At 57.3% G+C, this 18716-nt stretch overlaps 2 protein-coding genes and 1 long non-coding RNA gene across 3 annotated transcripts; 1 reads left to right on the forward strand and 2 right to left on the reverse strand.

Moving 5' to 3' along the window:
* Positions 1–3239: 3239 nt before the first annotated feature.
* LOC119099325 (uncharacterized) lies at positions 3240–5051 on the reverse strand. The gene is made up of 3 exons (XR_005094343.1): positions 4787–5051; positions 3945–4040; positions 3240–3374 (listed from the first exon to the last, which is right to left on the reverse strand). It is a non-coding gene; the product is annotated as an uncharacterized LOC119099325 (long non-coding RNA).
* A 1560-nt stretch (positions 5052–6611) lies between these two features.
* Positions 6612–8997, reverse strand: LOC119098787 (3-hydroxybutyrate dehydrogenase type 2). Its single transcript, XM_037221829.1, has 2 exons — positions 8963–8997; positions 6612–7787 (listed from the first exon to the last, which is right to left on the reverse strand). Exon 2 carries the CDS (start codon positions 7745–7747, stop codon positions 7007–7009), a length of 741 nt encoding a protein of 246 aa, XP_037077724.1. The 5' UTR covers positions 7748–7787; positions 8963–8997; the 3' UTR covers positions 6612–7006.
* A 773-nt stretch (positions 8998–9770) lies between these two features.
* Exd2 (Exonuclease 3'-5' domain-containing 2) lies at positions 9771–18412 on the forward strand. Its single transcript, XM_037221098.1, has 11 exons — positions 9771–9787; positions 10065–10151; positions 10650–10809; positions 11683–11946; positions 12304–12453; positions 13578–13777; positions 14114–14234; positions 14795–14885; positions 15641–15783; positions 16008–16183; positions 17161–18412. Exons 1-11 carry the CDS (start codon positions 9771–9773, stop codon positions 17450–17452), a joined length of 1701 nt encoding a protein of 566 aa, XP_037076993.1. The 3' UTR covers positions 17453–18412.
* Positions 18413–18716: the final 304 nt, after the last annotated feature.

Genomic DNA, 18716 nt, shown 5'->3' on the forward strand with positions numbered 1-18716 from the left:
TGTTTTATTTCGGAGTTGGGGCAAGTCAGCATCAAGTTGTACATCACCAACGCATCAGACCTCAGCCCTGATTCCGAATTTCGGTTTGTGAACGACTGGCACTGAAATCCACCCATCGCAGAAGAGTTCGTGAGCGAACATTCTGCGACCAAACGGACTAGGAATCATGATCGGACGGGCAACTCCTGCCGTAGACGCAAAGTTACCGGAAACAAATGCGCTATTGGGCCCACGGCACAAAGGCCATCTCCTTACCAATACGAAACAGCAACAACAAATACCTGACACACCAAAGGGTGGAGAAAACCGTCGACTGATGATTAGTCGCCGCGTAATCCACGCCCGCTGCGACTGACGCTGTGTAATCCACGCACAAGATGCGGGTGGAGATAAATATATATATATAGTTATGACTGGAGAAGCAATGCAAACTTCACACCATTAAGGCGTGAACATCAGCACAATACACTTCTGACCAAGGTCCGAAGAGCACGAGACCCGCATGGATGCACGAATCAGAGTTGACTGACGGCTACTGAGATCAGCTTTGTCCGCGCACGCCACATGACGACGGGCAATGCTCCTAGCACGATGCGGCAGGAGAAACACTCCCAAAAGGGCATCATCGGCCTTCCTCGTTCCCACAAGAACACATAAGGCTTCCGCGCCGCGCCACTCCGTTCCCGCCCCACATACAGTTTCAGTTGGTCCGGCACGGGCGCTGCCACCTATATCACCGGGTGCGACGCGCGGAGCGCCGACAGGCGGCGGGCCCGCCGTCCGACGGAGACCGCCTCGCAGAGTCGGCAGACGGTGCCGCCGCGTCACCGTCGGCCGCCGCCGCGCCACCGTCGGCCGCCGCCGCGCCACCGCCGGCCCCCGCCGCGCCTGCTGCTGCAATGTCGGCCCCAGCGCGGTGCTCGGGGTCCGGATCGAGAACGCCTTCAGCCCCGACCGCCTCCGGGCGTGGGTTGTCCTCCCTTCGGGCGAGGCGGTCCGCCGGTGGATGACCGTCCTCAACAGGAGCACCATCGCCCACCGCAGCCGCGTTCTCCGCTCGGAGGTGGTCCTCCGCCACCGGTTCTGCATCGCGAAACCCTTCCTGATGAACGGGCTCAGGATCCTCGTTGTTCTGATCCTGATTCATGTGACCTCCGTCTTGATGCTGCGGATTCCCGGCAACCCCGTTCTCCTGCCTCGGAGGGTTCCCGACCGGTCCGTCCTCTTGACCCCGACCAGCTCCATCCTCTTGCCGCCGCTCCTCCTCCTCCGCTCGCCGGCGGCCACCGAACAGATCCACCACGATCACGCCCGGCTGGTTCTCCCAGTCGAGCTCCGGCTCCGGCTCGGGCTCCGGCTCGGACGCCTCCATGCCGTCCGAGTCATCCTCGGACCGGCCGGCGGCGGCGCAGGCCACACACTGGCAGACACGCGGCTGCTTCTGCGGTGGCGCGTCCGCCGGCGAGCCGGAGCGGCGCCGGCGCCGCGCCGTGCCGTGGCAGCCCACCTCGCAGTCGGGCAGCTGCTCGCGCAGCCAGGCCAGCCGGTCGGCCGAGACCGGCGCGCCCGTCACGTCTAGCTGGCGCAGCGCCGGCAGCAGCTCGGGCAGCCGGGCGGCGGCCGTGTCCGAGAGTCGGCAGCCGCGCAGCGCCAGCTGCCGCAACTGCTGGCCGCGGTGCTGGCCCAGCTGCCGGAGCGCGGCGTCGCCGTCCAGCTGGTCGCGCCGGCGCGGCTCCAGCAGCAGCGCACGCAGCCGAGGCAGCTGGCTGAAGCTGCTGACGTCCGAGTCGGCCGCCTGCGTCAGCCGCAGGTCCAGCTGCTCCAGCTGCCGGAAGCCGAGCAGGCAAGCGATGCTGCTGTAGGCCACCTCGCCGCCGAGGCGCACGCATCCGCGCAACCCCAGCCGCCGCAGCCGCTCCAGCTTGCTGAGCGGCAGCAGTGCGTGGCTGTCCACCCAGCCGCAGCCGGCCAGCTGCAACTCGGCCAGGCGCGGGCAGAGCTCGGCCAGCCGGTGGAAGTAGGAACGGCCGGCGGGCCGGTGCGTCACCTCGCAGCCGCGCAGGCTCAGCGACAGCAGCGTCGCCGGCAGCAGGTCCAGCGTCACCTGCGGCAGGGACCAGCACGCATCACAGACACGCTCCGCCCGCCACGAGGAAGCGGACGGGTACGCTAACGGTCGGCGGGGTTGCCATCGACACACGGGACTCGTTTGTCCCTGGTGGTGAGAGCAAGCGCAGCACAGGCATGCCTGCATAGTGACGAACGTCATCAAGTCGACGCGTGAGGTGACCCTACAGCGATGGACACCGCTCACACTGGGCCAGTGCGGCGCATGAGCGGCGTATCGGCTCTGTGGCCGGCTCAGGTGAAGCGGCTCTGCGTCCCACTCGCCACGGCACACGCGTGGGTAGCCTTACGAGCCCCTCCCCGTTACCGCTCACCTGCTCGGCGTTCAGCAGGCACTTCTCGAGCCGGAGCTCCACCAGGGCCTCACACCTGGTCCGAATGTCTGGAGCACGGCAGCGGCCCGTCAGCAGGCGAGTGGCCCCGAGTCCCCGCCCACCCGTCAGTCAACGACCGGCCCAGAACCACAGCCCAAGTCATTTAACTCACAGCTACAGTGTGCTTCATGACGTTAAATAGTTTTGGGGTTTAGTAATACATTCAACAACTAAGGTCACTAGGCGCTCAAATATATCAAACCGGTCTCCGCGGGGACGGGGAAACTCCCGGCCAGGGGCCAGGCTATGCCCCACAACTTCTCGCACACGCTCATGCCGCAAACATCATTCTAACTGAGCAATGCCATCTTCTTCCTCATGGCATTCGCTTTCAGTATGGTCCCGGCCAAAACACCATCTTAGTGACCACACGACGGCACCAAGGTGCACCTCGACCGGAACGAGTCACCCACGCGCCCGTCCTACCAGTGTAGCACACGGGTGAGACGGACGTGTGGGTGACTCGCTCCGTACGGGGCTTCAACACCGCAACGTCACACCCGCCAGCTGCGCGTCAAACTCGTCTCATCGTCGCCACGCGCATCCATCTCCCCGTGGGACACCCTGACAGCTGACCAGACAGCCATCCCTGGTGATGCAGCGGGTCACTCCCACATCGCCTGGCATGACCCCCACCAAGCCCCGAGCGCACACCAACCCGTACCTGTCAGCGCACGGGCGGTGACCAGCGGCGGCCGGTGGCGCAACGGCCGGCCGCGCGTCACGTGCCCGGCCAGACACACGCGGCGCGTGTCGGCGTGCAGGTGGCGCAGCAGACCAGCCAGCTGGCGCGCCCGCAGGCTGGAGCGGCGGAGGTCCACGTCCGTCCAGAGACTGCGGTCCGGCAGGAGGGCCGACAGGCGCCGGCACACTCTGGGGGTAAGGCAGGGTCTGGTCCACATCCTGGGGCAGGACAGGGTCTGGTCCACATCCTGGAGGCAGAGCAGGGTCTGGTCCACACCCTGTGGATGGGACATGAAAGATCCTGTATGATCTGCAAACAGTATATCCCTGGTGATGGGTGGAACAGGGCTGTGACAGGGTGACAGTGCTGATGTACACCTTAGACATCCATGGAGAGCTGGACGTCACTGTGGAGAAAGGGATAGGGGCTGGTGCATGCCCCAGGTACCAGAAAAAAACTGGCACATGTTTGGGGATGGTACTCTTGCTAACTCTACACATCAGGCTCAACCAACACCCAACAGGTGCACAGGGAGCTGATAAACTGGGGATAGCAGAGAAAAATAGTATAAGCAAAGACAAGTAACAAAAAATAGTATAAAATCTCTGGAGGTCTCTATGGCATGCATGAGACCTCATATCTCTAAATCCTAGCTCATTTAGTTGAGGAACAATAAAAAATATCAAAACACAGAACCTTAAACATCCTACCCACAAACCTTATGCCAACTTATACACTGGAAAGTGTTAAATTCTGACCTTGACAAGATGACAACTTCAGATGTTGTGAGGTAGCTCATCACCTGCAGGATGAGTTCATAAGGCAGAGCCAGGAATGCACTGCCCTCTGCCATCCTGAAAATTGTGACACAGGCTGTAACTGATGACAAAGAGCATGCACAATTTTTGGCTTTAGTTCAATGGTGGGAAGGGACCTTTGGCTAGCACATAACACTGATAAATGATGACTCAGCTCATGCTCAACAGATTTTTGGTTGGTGCCCTTGTGGTGGCCATAAATATAAAATGGATGGGACCTCCTCATGAAGACATGCCATGTATTTCATGATATGAGATGATAATGAATAAGTGAACTTGACATGAAAACTAAAACTTGGGGAAGGATAGTCCACTAGGAAAAGGCCAGGCTCAGCATAGCTAACTTAACCAATCAAGGCAAAAATATTTGCTGCCACATGGAACAAAGAGCAGTGTTGTAGGTTCAAAATAAAGTCCTCCATTCTCCAGGTCCTTGGAGAAAGACCAGGAGAATGAAGATATATTTGGGTTGATATTTCAGCAAAATGCCTTTATCAAAACAATAGCAGAAGTCTTCTTGTGCAGAGCTTAACATCCCTGTGTCTCAAACACATACTGGGCCAAAATGAGTTGAATATCCAAACTGTTTGCATTTCACCAATATGTTCAGAACAGTTACACTTCAGACACCATTACAACACCACAATTTATTAAAATTGATTCTACATGCACTGGCATTGGCAAAGAGCACACACCAAACCCAGTGGCCAAATTTTTGGCATACATACACTGAAATCATTGCTGCAGTATTGCCAATACGCAACCTTTTCAGCGTAACATACGTTTTTGCAGTCTGGTTCCCAGATAGCTGTATTGTTCGATGACAACAGGTCCCGATTTTAAAGGTTCAACTTACTCCCAATTTACAAATGTAGTAAATAATCTCAAAACTACACCCACAAGAATCGACAGAAATACCGGAGTGCAGCCAGTGTAGCAAACACAATGGACCTATGTTTAAACTCAAACGACCGACAATGCCATGCCCTGTCGTAGCAGTGATTATCTTCCACGATTTTATTAATAAAAACAATTGTATCCAACAAGACTTTTTGTGCAAGGAATGGCTAATATATGTGGACAGCTAACCACAAACAGGAATCAAGATATGACGTCATAAATATATAAAGTGGCTCTTTCGCTGGTAACGCAGATATTATACTGCTTGAAATACACTGAGTTATTTGTTTATTATAAAAAAATATCCAATAAAAGCGTATTCATGTTTCATAAAACCAGTTGTGATGCTACACGTATCTTGGGATTGCACATAATTGCAACATGTTTCAAAGCTAGTAATTCTGACGCGGCTATGACGTACTTGGTTGATGCGTATTCCGCGATTGATTCCGCGTGTATTTCGGCTGTGAATCTAAATAGCGCTTTGCTGTGTGGCCGTTCAGCTGGTGTCTGTGTAGGACTGTGGCCCATTTGCGTGTGTTTCATTTGACGTGCCCATGATGGGCAGATTACAGTGCGGCTAGGTCCCCGTGCGCAACCAGACATCTTCATCTGGTATTTATGCGGTGTATGCTATTTTACGTTACGATTAATTATCTTTCGCAATTTGATGGAGAATAGGCAGTTGCACAGCTGAGGTGCAGTTAGGTAGTCCTTCAAGTTGTGGGGTGCCAGCTGCTACAGAGATTTCACATCATTTAAGGAGTCACCACCTGCCAGTTTCAGTATGGAAGGTGAGACTTGAAGTGCTAAGTTGTTCTGTTGTTCCATGATCCTGAACATATTTTACAGCAGTCTGCTACAAAATTGCCAGCCCAATTGAGTTGCAGTCAAATATGTTTGATGTTGAAAGGGTGCCACAGGCTGCAATTTACAATGGAAAACAAGGCCTCTGCTTGTGTCATTCCACAATTACTCCTCAGATTGTGTGCAAGGTGTTGTTAAGGTTGGGGGAGGAAACCATCCTGTTAACCTCATTCAACTGTCTGGTAAATAGCAATAAGTTCTGTACTGGAGAAGGGATCCCAGTTAACAGTCTTAAAAGCATCCATGCACCATCACTATTGTTCACAGTTCAGTGTATCTGTCTTTGTAATGTACTTCAAGGATCCTTGTTACCTTGGCCCCATACATTTTTATGGTTCTTGATGCTGCTTGATGCGCAGTAATGTTGTGACCTCATGCAGTAATGGCGCCGGTGTCGCGGGCACTGTGTGTGTGCAGCACTCAGGAGCTCGCCATCGTAATTATAAAAAATTTGAAGGTAGGAGCATGAGTCTACCTGTTTTGTGATTATTTACGATATGTCCTGCCTTAAACACGACAAGTGGTGTACAATGATTTTTTCTAATGTTAGGTAGGAAAGTACATCCTGACCCAACCATGAGACCTAATGATGCCAGCCAGTTTTATATATCCCTTTCCACCAAGAACAAACCTTATCACTACAGCATGCCATTTTCCATCATGATGTAGTGAGTGGTAGTACTTTGAGGAGTAGCATGTCTACCAGGTTGATTAATGCCCATTTATCAGCTGAGCTTTCATTGTGTAAAGATGCCTATTTAGGGCTTCTTCTCTACCTCATGTTGTTGCCTTTTAGCAGGTGCATGGGCTTCTTGCTATCACTTGTTCCTAAAGAAATGCAACAGTCACCTCTTCAGACTCATTTCTCATTCTTGTAGACAATGGTCACTGGCTAGTGATCATATGCACACCATGGTTCAATATGTGGTTGCCATGGAAACTCCCTACCCCAGCTACAGTCATCCCTTCCCTGGCAGGATATCATTGGCTGCCTGAAGGCATAACTGCAGACATTTTAAATGTGTCTAGAGCACTGCATCTCCACAGGCTCACAAATGCCTGTGCCAGACACAAAGCTATCTGATCCAGGTTACAGAGCTTCCTGATCTGAGCACAGTCCCCAGCCCAAACACTGGGCTGCCTGATTCAAGCACAGGGTCACCAGGCTGGGTACATTCCTGGTTCGAGCACAGCACCCTTGTGACTGGACTGCCGCGCCGCCGCCCACCCGACGTTCACATGCTCCACCCGCCGTCGACTACCATGGCGGCGCCGGTGGTGAAGGCGCTCTCGTCGGAGGCCAGGTACACAACCAGCCAGCCGATCTCGTCCGTCGTGCCGACGCGGCCCATCGGCTGACGCGCCACGAACGCTGCGTGCGCCGCCTCCGGGTCGCCGCTGGCCGCCACGCGGCCGCGCCAGCTCGGCGAGTCGACCGTGCCCGGGCAGATGCAGTTGCAGCGGACGCCCTCGGTCACGTGGTCGGCGGCGATGCAGCGGGTCAGCCCCACCACGGCCGCCTTGCTGGCGCCGTAGGCGAGGCGGCGCGCCACGCCCTTCATCCCGGCCACAGACGACATGTTGATGATGCTGCCAGCGCGTCGACGCCGCATCGCCGGCAGGAAGGCGCGGCACATCCAGAACATGGCACGCACGTTGAGGTCGAAGGTGCGCTGCCAGTCGTCGTCGCTGGTCGCGGCCGCGTCACCCTCGGCCACCCAGCCGGCGCAGTTGAAGAGTACGTCGACGGTGTCGGCCAGCTCGGCAGCCAGCGCCTCCACCTGCTGCTTGTCCAGCACGTCCAGGCGACGCACCTGAACGGCCGGCGTCTCGGCCGCCAGCAGCTGCAGCGCCGGCTCGTTCACGTCGGTGGCGATGACGGTGGCGCCCTCCTGCGCGCAGAGCTGCGCCGAGCGGCGGCCGATGCCCTGCGCCGCCGCCGTGATCAGCACGGTCTTGCCGTCCAGGCGGCCCATGGTGACGACGTGGGGAGTGCGGCACGGCAGACGCGGGTGGCTGCCGACAGGGCGGGGCTGGGGTTAGTTTCGGCGTCGTCGTTGGCATGGCTTTCCTCATTGTCGTCACACGACGCGCTTGTTTTGAATTACGCTGGCAGCTGCCCTTTGGTGGAAAAACTGGGGCTCGGGGTGATTGACAAGAGACGAAACTTTGTTTAAATGAAGGAATGCTGTCGAAAGAAACTTTGCAGAGAGGAAACTTTGTTTGGATGTTGTGATGCAGTCTTGATTTATGTCGCGGATGCTGGGACATTCGCTTGACATTTTGACAGGATGGGGGCGACTCGCCAGGAAGCTTTGCTGCCTGTGCCTCGTATCTCGTGCCGGCCTACGAACATACCTACCTTTCACCGAGCCAAAACATTGCACTGGAGACGAATTTAATTACATTGTGAGACGAGTAGCCTGAAGACCTCCATGTAATTGTGATTCGTTGTAAGCACCTAATCATTTTGAGGAAACCCCTACGCATGCACCAGAAGTCAGCGCCCTTTTGAAAAGCGTATGTTAGAGTGGAGGTGACCAGTTTTAATGAATCGTGGGGTCATTTAGAGACTACCTTATGTCCAACAGGTCACAGTTTGTCTTCAAAGTGAAGACCATGATCATGCTTGGATGTTCTGAGGTACCATGTGAAAATGATCTGAAAGTCATTCGGTTGCTTCAAAGTTAGAGGCCATCTAGGCGGTTGTGTGTTTATATTTATCAGTGTTTGTCGCAAAGCGGCCTTCGGTGAGTGAGACTCATGGGACTATCGTGACCTTGAATTAGGCTACTTATTTATTTTGCCGTGAATATAAGGACTTAATGTCAGTTTATACGGGCTCTGAATTAGCCGTATACGGGAGCTACGAGGTGTGAACAACCTTTGCAATTTCGAGTTTGTTATGGCTGTACTTGTGGTCAATTCACAGACCGAATACCCACCTTTCGGAGAGGAGAGTTTTTTGTGATATCGTGCGTTGAACATTGCACTTTAACATTATCGGCCCCTTACCCCTGGCTCCAGCGATTCTGGGGCCGCTGTCATGTATTACTTCCATGGAAACTGACACCTTTCAATGCGCTCAACTCCGCTACAGGGACACCCACCGCCAGACTAGCGCGGTAGCCGGACCCCCAGGCTGTTGAGAACCCCTCCGACCTATTCTGCCCCCTAAAGCGTCCTCTCACCTTGGTCTCTGCGATAGCCGGTGGCGGCGGGTGCGGCGGACGGCGGCGGCGGTTGGTGTGGCGCCGGGACGGGGCGGTGCGGGGGGGAGTGGGGGGGGGGGGGGGGGGCAGCCAGCCTTGGGCGGTCAGGGTCGGCCGGCGGCCGCGGAGCACAAACAATCTCAGCGGGCCCCGGCGCCGCTGATAGGGAACAGAGCTGAGAGGCGGTGTGCGCGCACCGCGTCAGGAGTCGGCAGCGGCGACAGCGGAGCAAGCGGCCGCTGCGCTCCGGCGTGTTTCAGCTATCGGGGGGGGGGGGGGGGGGGACACGGCATACGCAGCTGAAAAAGGCTCGCTCAGGGGACTCGAACGAGGGCTCAAAAATGCATTGAAATATGGGGAGGCTGGGTGAGGAGGTGGTAATGTGCATACGAAGAGGTAACCCAATGATTATTTTTCGCATGCAGTCACGAAGTTGCCGGTCGACACGGACACCCGAGGCTCCACTTATGACGATCACATAAGTGGAGCCCCGTTTGTTTGTCGAATATGCCCCTCAGCCGTTACGCACAATTGTGTGGTGATAACATGATGCAACGCCGATGGAGTCGCATGTTCCAGCTAGGATCTGCACTCCTCGGTCGTTACGATCGTAACAGGCCCATAGCTTGCTTTCTTTGTCTGCTGTAAAGTGACTCCGTTATCGAACATGTGAACCCCCCCCCCCCCCATCTGCGCGCTGTCTCCTATGTTCCGAAGTGATGCGTCGTGACTTGGAGCATTTCCCGCCCAAAAGTGACCTAGAGTAGTCAATAATCACGTCTACTCCATGGGACCCAGTGTGCCGTGAACTTCCTGCTTGCTGTATCCGCATCGTGCCGTACAACCAATACCCACCCTGGCCTGCTGCCTAACCCCCACAGACACCTCACCTTCCGGACCCGTTCGCCTCCCCATCTTCTTCGTGACCTGACTTGACCGGCCCGGGCGCCGCTGCAGCGATGCCGCCACGGTCGTCGGTCTGGGGCGGCCGGCGGGCGACGCTGCTCGGCCTATGCACGGTGCTGGCGGGCGCCTCGCTGGCCACCTGGCTGCTGCGCCGCGCCCACCGCGCCGGCGCGCACCACCTGGCCGGCACGCTGCGCTCCAAGACGGTGGTGGTGGTGGAGACGGCGCGTCAGTGGGCCGACATCAGCGGACAGCTGAGGAGGTGAGCCGTGGGAGGAGGTCACGGCCGGTGGACAGGGAAGGAGCTGGAGAACAGCTGGCGGTGGCGGCGTCTCAAGGGAGGGGATTCGTCGATGGTGAGAGGTCAGGGGGTCGGTGATTAGCGCAGGAGGGGGAGGGAGTCTAGTCCAAGGGTCAGTGACCTGTTAGGAGTTGTGTTGTTTCAGGCAAAGATGGTCTTGTAACACTTGCCATTCTAGTACTCTTCGCTCGCAGTGATGCGCCGTTTGGAAAAGTACCCACAGATACCACCGGGGTCGAGTCGGCATGTTTTACCGATGCGGTCGCTTGCTGGTGTTGCTGTACGACGTGTGCAACCACATATCCTGTGCAACGTACCTATTTCTGGTCGCTGCCCCACCTCCAGCACCACCGGGCTACTGACAACCACAGTGCCTCCACCCCCCCCCCCCCACCCCTCTCCCCCGGTTTCTGACCGCCACACGGTCAGCCGGTACCTGACGCCCGCCGCCGCCGGCAGCCGCTGCGCCGCTGCTCCCGTCCTGGGGTTCGACTGTGAGTGGGTGACGCGCGGCAGCGAGCGCCGTCCGGTGGCGCTGCTGCAGCTGGCGACGCTGAATGGCCTCTGCGTGCTGGTGCGACTCTGCCGACTCGGCCCGCACGTGCCCGACGACCTGAAGGTGTGTGTGTGTGTGTGACGCCGCCGACTATTCGCCGCTGTTCGCGACTGAGAAGACATCGCCGGCACTGGGTCGGGCCATGGGGCACGCATTACATTAGACACACACGCACGCACGCACGCACGCACGCACGCACGCACATATATATATATATATATATATATATATATATATATAATATACACATGGTATTGTATGTATAATATATTCTCCTTGGTCGGGCTCAGGCGTGGGTGGGAATAGGTGTGACTACATCGCTCTGCATGCTGTTCACAAAATAGACGAAATGAACTCGAACTTTCTACAAAGAAGACATGGTGGACGCAAGTTAGTTTCGTTGAATTTAGACGTAGCAGCCAAAACCGTCGGGCCGTGCTGTGGCACGTCTGATCATGTGCTGTGGCGTTCCGTCGGGCCGTGCTGTGGCACGCATGATGATGTGCTGTGGCGTTCCGTCGGGCCGTGCTGTGGCACGCATGATGATGTGCTGTGGCGTTCCGTCGGGCCGTACTGTGGCACGCATGATGATGTGCTGTGGCGTTCCGTCGGGCCGTGCTGTGGCACGCATGATGATGTGCTGTGACGTTCCGTCGGGCCGTGCTGTGGCACGCATGATGATGTGCTGTGGCGTGCCGTCGGGCCGTGCTGTGGCACGCGTGATGATGTGCTGTGGCGTTCTGTCGGGCCGTGCTGTGGCACGTCTGATCATGCGCTGTGGCGATCTCTGGTGACGTGTTTGCCCTGGCAGGCCCGATGGGGACGCTGATGGCATGCTGGCTATCCCCTGAGCTCTGCTGCGGGACTTTGATGCGTCCTCCGCCCCGTCACGGCCTGTTGTCAGACCTCTGACGTGAGTCCCGCTCTCCTTGCCAGGCCCTGCTGCGCGACCGCTCCGTGCTGAAAGTGGGCGTGGCGTGTCTGGAGGACGGCGCCCTGCTGCTGGGGGACCACGGCTTGTCGGTGCGCGGCTGTCTGGACCTGCGCCACCTGGCCGGCCGGCACCCGGACAAGGCGCGGCTGCTGGCCCGGCCCGGTCTGGCCTCGATGGCCGCCCTCCTTCTGGACGTGCAGTTGAGCAAGAGCCGCCGGCTGCGCTGCAGCAACTGGGGGGCCGATCAGCTGACCGACGCGCAGCAGGTGCGGCTGCGGCTGGGGCTGGGGCTGGGGCTGGGGCTGGGGCTGGGGCTGGGGCTGGGGCTGGGGCTGGGGGGTGCGGCTGGGACTGGGACTGGGACTGGGACTGGGACTGGGACTGGGGCTGGGGCTGAGACTGAGACTGAGACTGAGGCTGAGACAGACTGAGACTGAAACTGAGGTTGAGGCTGGGGCTGAGGATGAGGCTGAGGCTGAAACTGCGGCTTAGACTGAGACCGAGACTGAGACTGGGAGAAACAGTTACAGCTCCCACATAGCTCGTGACCAGGCCAAGCCTTTCAGTGGTGCCCCGCCATGGCAGACGTCGCTGGACTAACGGCCGTCGCGCCGTGCCGGCAGGGCTACGCCGCCAACGACGCGCTGGTGGGAGCGCTGCTGTTCCAGGCGCTGCTGCAGCCGCGCGTGCCCGAGCTGAACGCCGAGAGCTGGCCGCGTGTCCTCGCCGCCTGCCAGGGGCTCGTCGACTGCAAGTACAAGCCGAGCCACAGTGTGAGTGGGGAGAGGGAGGGGAGACATGTGAAGCGACGGGTGTGTTGTGGAGGTGCGTCGAGTGCCAGTGGGACCAGGCGTGTCTAGCTGCGTGAACGCAGAGGCACGCGCACAGTTTTGCTGCCAAGAGATGACCCACCGCGATGTATGCATCGCAGCTCCATTGTGTTGATCACGCTTCCAGCTTGGAGCGTTAAATCCGGATGGTTAGCAGTGTGTGGCATGCAGAGACCTGGATCGTGCGTAGTGTTTAGATATCCTAGAAATTTTTGTCTTTTAGCTGCGCCCAGTTTTATCTTTTATAGTCATAATCACTTCCAGGTTTAACCCATGGCACTGCCCACGGCGACATAATTACCGCCGCGTCCACCTAACTCCGACTGTTTTCATATGTTTCCACACGCCCCATTTTTTCTTAAGATTGGATCCGAACTCTTTGAATGGATGGATTTCTGGGATCAGAGCTCACACTAAGCAGCGATTGTTGTGTGAGCCCTCACTCCTGCCATCGGATCGCGCAATTCCAGGCAACGGCGGAACTTAGTGGCGAAAGTTAAAGTGCCGCAATGTTCGGCACGGTCCGTCCCGCCCTCTGGCGTCAACTGACCTTTAGCGCGACCGCTGCCACCGGCCGCAGGCCACACCTGTCAAGGGCAAATAGTGAGCACCTAAAGCGGCTCCAACCCACCCCGCCACGGGTGGGTGAATCGGAGGGCAGGCACTCTAACCAACTGAACCACCGGGACGGACTTGGACAGCCATGACATGTGAACGCTTTTGACGTCCGTCTCTGCGGTATTTTGATGACGAATACATCAGCCATCTGCCGTGACCCTAGGCCATGCCTACCGTCCCCGCGACATTTGCCGCCATTAATAAACCAACAGGGACGTTCGGTGTCGAGACGACGGCTGGAAAGGAAGCTGTCGTACTCTCGTGTCCTGTGCTGTGGCCATGCTAGAAATTTGCCACGTGACATGCGTACCTGCGTGATGTTTTGTTCAGAGCTGCGGCGTACCTTGACATCCATTTCTCGCTCTCACAAAGCGCCAGCCGACGGCGTGCTGTGCTCCGTAGCGGCTGCCCCAGGCCTCGGCCCTGACCTCTTCACCTGTGCCTGGCAGCTGCGGGCCGGGGCCGACCTGACGGTGGAGCCGCCGCCGGCGACGGCGCGACCCGCCGGTCGGCCCGTGCCCACCTCCTACCAGCAGAGCAAGCAGGCGGACCGGGCGTACTCGCTGCGCAAGACCCAGCTGTACGACAACGCCCGGCTGGTGGCGCCCGACGACCAGCCGCTGAGCGTCGTCGAGAACACCAAGGCCAGGTCAGGCGCCGCCTGGGGAAGCAGGGAGGCAGGCAGGGAGGCAGGGAAATAGGGAAACAGGGAGGCAGGCAGAGAGGGAGGCAGGGAGGCAGGCAGAGAGGGAGACAGGGAAGTAGGGAAACAGGGAGGGAACCAGGGTCAGAGATGTGCCGAGGACGTTTTTTTCCTATTGACGTCAGGTGTGGTCTGGTTTGAAGAGATCGCTAGGACACCCACGTGCCGCCGTCGGGATGAATCCGTCTGTTTGGATCGCACACCTCGTCTGCGGAGAGTCGACCCGTCGCCTGGCCGCGACTGTCAGAGGTGGGCGACCCGCGCTCACCGGCGCCGTTGCAGATGGTACGTGCAGAAGGGTCTGGGTGACGTCATTCAGGAGGAGCCGCTGGTGGTGAAGCTGCGCTTCGAGCCAGCCGGTCGACCCCAGCTGGAGGGCGAGCATGGACACTACTACCTTCAGGTCAGCGGACAGTCCGGCCGCCGAATCGCCGCGTGAAGACGGCGCTCCCATACGAATGTGCTGCGCGGAGCGTTTTTTTATGCATTGTGAGTGGGATAACATGGCGAGAGAAAGCCAGCTCAGGTTTGGAAGCAGTCGTCATCGTAATATGACAGGGAGTTTGCTATCTGGATTACTAAGGAAGCTAGTTTCAAAGCTGGTTTCGCAGGTTTGAACGCGCGACTTCGAGTTTTCGACTCAGTCACCAGGCTTCGTTGCGATGTCTTCAGTATACCCGATCATCGGTTTAGGGTTTTGGGAGAAGACATCAGTTTAGGGATTTGCTATGAGACCCGCACCAGTGTTGTCAGCGCTGGTGTAGGCTCACGGATCAGTCCCCGATGTTGTCAGTGCTGGTGTAGGCTCACGGATCAGTCCCCGACGTTGTCAGCGCTGGCGTAGGCTCGCGGGTCAGTCCCCGGTGTTTTCAGCGGTCCCTGATGCCTGTTAGTGCGCTGTTGCTAAGGATCTGAGGTGCGATTGATGACGTCAGATCTGACTCATCTCTCCCCGCTGCTTAGGAGAAGGACAATTGCTGTGTCAAGTGCGGAGCGAGCGACGGGTACGTCAAGAAGAATATTGTGCCACAGGAATACCGCAAACACTTTCCAGGTAAGTATTAGAGACAGCGGAAAAAAACACGAAAGTGTTAGCTTAAATTTATAGCCGTGTAGAATGAGAATTGTACCCATTTCCCGTGTCTCATTGCCAGCTGAGAATGTTTTGTTTCAGGGTTCGTTGAAAACAGATCGTTAACGTGTTCACATCAGGAACAATGCCATACCTAAGTTGTTAAGTGCATTTGCGAGGAGCCTTATTCACATAGATGAGACAGTAGTGATAGCTTTTCGTCGGAGAAAAACCAGGAGAATGGAGATATAGATGCGCTGACATTTCGACAACATACTTGTATCGAAACAATAGCGCGAGAGTATTAGACGAATTCACTTCTGCTATTGTTTCGATAAAGGCGTGTAGCCGGAATATTAACGCATCTATAGCTCTACTCTCCTGGTTTTTCTCCGAGGTATGAGGCTATTAATACTGTCTTAACAATGTCATACCTGTCGTCAGCATGCAGGCAGCAATGTCATCTTGATGTGATTTTTGCTCATCATTCTTGATCAACACTTCATGGCATCGGGAGCCTGTACGCGTTGCATGTATGTGACATGGTGTCAAAGCTTAAATCCGTTTAATACTTCCAGCAAATGATCGGTGCATGTTTTAGAGCTGCTTAATTCTCCTGGTGTTTCTTTCGTTGTCTGAGATCTTCTGATAGTCTGTTTTCTTTGCATTGTCTCATGCCGTATAGAAAACATTTAACCCATGTTTCGCCGGCGGCCCGCGTGTCTTCGCTGTTACAGAGATCATGAAGTCGCACCAGTCACACGACGTGCTGCTGATGTGCCTGCCGTGTCATCAGCAGAGCAACTGCCTGGACCTGGCGCTGCGCCACCAGCTGGCGCTCGAGTGTGGCGCCCCCATCGGCACCGAGACGGACGTCAAGGTTCGTCGGCGTCTGACGCCAGCGCCGGCGAGCGCTGCTGGACTGTTCCGAACGCGCCGGTGTTAGGTTCTGTGCGTGCCGGGCGCGGTTCCGGACCGTTTTGACGGAGCTCGATAGCTGCGAGTGGTGTCGTACCGTGCCTGACGTAAGCCGCGCACCCGCCGGACGTTTTTTGTCAGCGCCCGCCGACGCGGCGCGTGACAGCGCCGGCCGTGTTCCGGCAGGTCCGCGAGGACAAGGACCTGCGCCGGGTGAAGTCGGCTGGCCGCGCCCTGCTCAAGAACCGCGACAAGCTGCCGCTGGAGCGGGCCGCCGAGCTGGAGCAGGTGATCTGCGGCTACTACGGCGTCGAAGACGTCACCGATGGCGTGCTGCAGCGGGCGGTGGACGTCAAGACCAAGTGAGTGCTGGCACCCCGAGCGACGGCGTGGCGAGTGGTGTGCGGGTCTCACGGGCGGCGGGAAGTATAGAGCTGTCGGGGCGCGTGGTATGAGGCTGAGAGAGCTCGGAGTGCGTGAGGGACTGGGAGGGAAGGGGACGCCAAGAGAACCTGAGACTGCGGCGGTGCCGAGGAGTGTGGGGCTGATGGTCAGTGGGACTCTGATTGCCACATCACAAAAGACTTGGACATCTCTGGCTACGACGAATCATGATGCTAGCCGTAGGAGTGAGTTTTCAGTCATATCTATTTTAAGACACGCCCTCAGGCTGTTTTTTTTTGTAGCTACTCCTTTGGACATCCGGTGCGTTCGGAACTCGTCAAACATACTGGGATTTTCCGTGGAGAAAGTGCTCCTACGCACACGAGGGGTTTCAAGAAAATTACCCTACGAAACCCACGGTTGTTTGGGGCCGCTTGTGACACTGAGACCTCGGCGTCCTGTGAACCATAATGCCTTTTGCTTAGAACCAAGGGTCCAGAGTGTCAGTAGTTTGTCCATGAGCATTTAGCAGAATGTTTCAGAAGAACGTGAGCATGCGTGGTGGATGGCAAGCAGTGATTTACTGGGTTCACCCGCAAGCACTGTCCAAAACGATCATGCTGAAGCGTCGCACAACCTGCGCCTGCGTTGGCACGCGTAGTGCCGTCGTCTCCATGACGGGGCGATCCTGATCCGCTGCAACGCTACGCTCCGCGAGACCACGCAACTGTTCTCGGCTACAGCGCTCCGGTCGTGATCCTGCGCGGGGTTCCGCTCGCCCTGCGCGGGGAGCGCGCGCTTCTGGCTCCGGTCGTGCTCGTGCGCGGGGTTCCGCTCGCCTCGCGCTGGGGAGCGCGCGCCCCTCGCTCTGGCCGTGTCTTTGCGCGGGGTTCCGCTCACTGCGCGAGGGAGCGCGCCCCTCCCTCTGACCTGACTCATCACCCGCCACCGACAGCCGCCTGAACGACGAGTACGTGCCGCACGGTGAGGCGGTGTACCGGCACTTCTGCAAGCTGGGCCTGGTGCAGCTGGAGCGGCGCTGGCGCCAGCACTTCCTCGACTCGATGCGGCCGGCGCACCTGCCGCGACTCTGGAGCGTCGACCACAACCACGCCAAGATCCGCTGGAAGATACGACGCGCCGACTGGCCGGCCGAGGTCAAGGCCGACGTCTGGCGACGGTGCATCGGCACGGCCTTCGAGAAGGGCGAAGCGGACGACGAGGGGCCGAGCGAGGGCGAGGCGTGATGGCGCGAAGGAACAGTGCCGGAGGAGGCAGAATGTAGCGCGAGCAGTGATAGGGCGGTGCAGAGGCGCAGCGTGAGAATCGCTGACGACGGTGGAAGCGCTGGCGGTGTTGGAAGCTGGTGGCCGGTGGGCGGTGCCGGGAAGCCGCTGGCCGGTGAGCGGTGTGGTCGCAGGATGTGTCGAGAGGGCTGGAGTGAGCGGGGCGTGGCCACGTGGTCCAGTGGTGCGAGACTGGACGCCTCCTGAAGATGGGGAGCAAGATGTGATGCAACAGCACTGGAGATGATCTGCCAGTTGACATGCGGGGACCGCTCGTCTGTGATTTGATCTGTGATGATCTCGGGGCCGCGATAAAAACTGCTCTTACGGAAGGTCCGTGGGCGAAGCACGCTCGTCAGTCCAACTGAAGAAAATTGTAGTGGCTAGGTGGACAACAAATAGCGGACGACCCTTACGCGCGAGCATTATTTCCGTAGACATTGTAGCTCTGCTTGAGTTTAATACAACACCATGGACACCACATCTGGACGTGTGAGTGGCACCAGGCATATCCATTCCATGTTTGCTCGCAGTCGGCTGTTTTGACAGACAAGCAGACATACGGCTGCCCATCTGGAGAAGCCTTGGTTTTTAACGATTTCGTTGGGTGTGCGACAATGAGACTTGTCGTCCACTTATAATCGCTGGATGGCGCCATCACTTCTTTGGTGGACACACATATTGTGTGTATCTGCGAGTAGCTTACCTGAAATACCCTTGATTGGGTAGATGAATATCTGTGTGTGTGTGCGCACACCACTGAATTGACTGACGATTTACTTAACCAGACTTGCTTTATCTTCCGGTCGAAGAAACGATCACTGGCCCTAGAATAGGCATGTTATGCCTCATGTTTGCTGGTTGCAGGAGAAATACCATTATTGGTTGCCTTCTGCCATGATAAATGCATCGCTATTTTCTGCCTTGAGTGTTGCCGACCACCTGGGTACCTGTTACCATCATATACGCGTATGCCATCACTTGACACTGCCGGGCTTCTGTGAGGATTTTGCCGCCATGGACAGCGATTGCGGCGAGCATGCCAGAAAACACATTCATAACGTAAGCGTGTAATGCTGGACAGCTGCGCCCCTTTGTCAGGGGTTCGCATGACAGGTGTCCGTGCCACCACTTATCATGACACGCTCGCTGTCACGGAGCTCGACAGAGCCAGCTGACGCCGACGGGCCCTCGAGCGTGGGCGGTCGTTGCGTGGACGGCACTG

This window comes from Pollicipes pollicipes, unplaced genomic scaffold (genome assembly GCF_011947565.3).
Source record: "Pollicipes pollicipes isolate AB1234 unplaced genomic scaffold, Ppol_2.1 Scaffold_4740;HRSCAF=5597_pilon_pilon_pilon, whole genome shotgun sequence".
Classification (NCBI taxonomy): Eukaryota; Metazoa; Arthropoda; class Thecostraca; order Pollicipedomorpha; family Pollicipedidae; genus Pollicipes; species Pollicipes pollicipes.

Excerpts from the sequence above, each read along its gene's own strand:
- LOC119098787 (XM_037221829.1), bottom strand. The coding sequence starts at position 7,747 with ATGGGCCGCCTGGACGGCAAGACCGTGCTGATCACGGCGGCGGCGCAG.
- Exd2 (XM_037221098.1), top strand. Across the intron at positions 10,810-11,682 it reads ACGTGCCCGACGACCTGAAG|GCCCTGCTGCGCGACCGCTC; the intron begins GTGTGTGTGTGT and ends TCTCCTTGCCAG. Across the intron at positions 11,947-12,303 it reads AGCTGACCGACGCGCAGCAG|GGCTACGCCGCCAACGACGC; the intron begins GTGCGGCTGCGG and ends CCGTGCCGGCAG.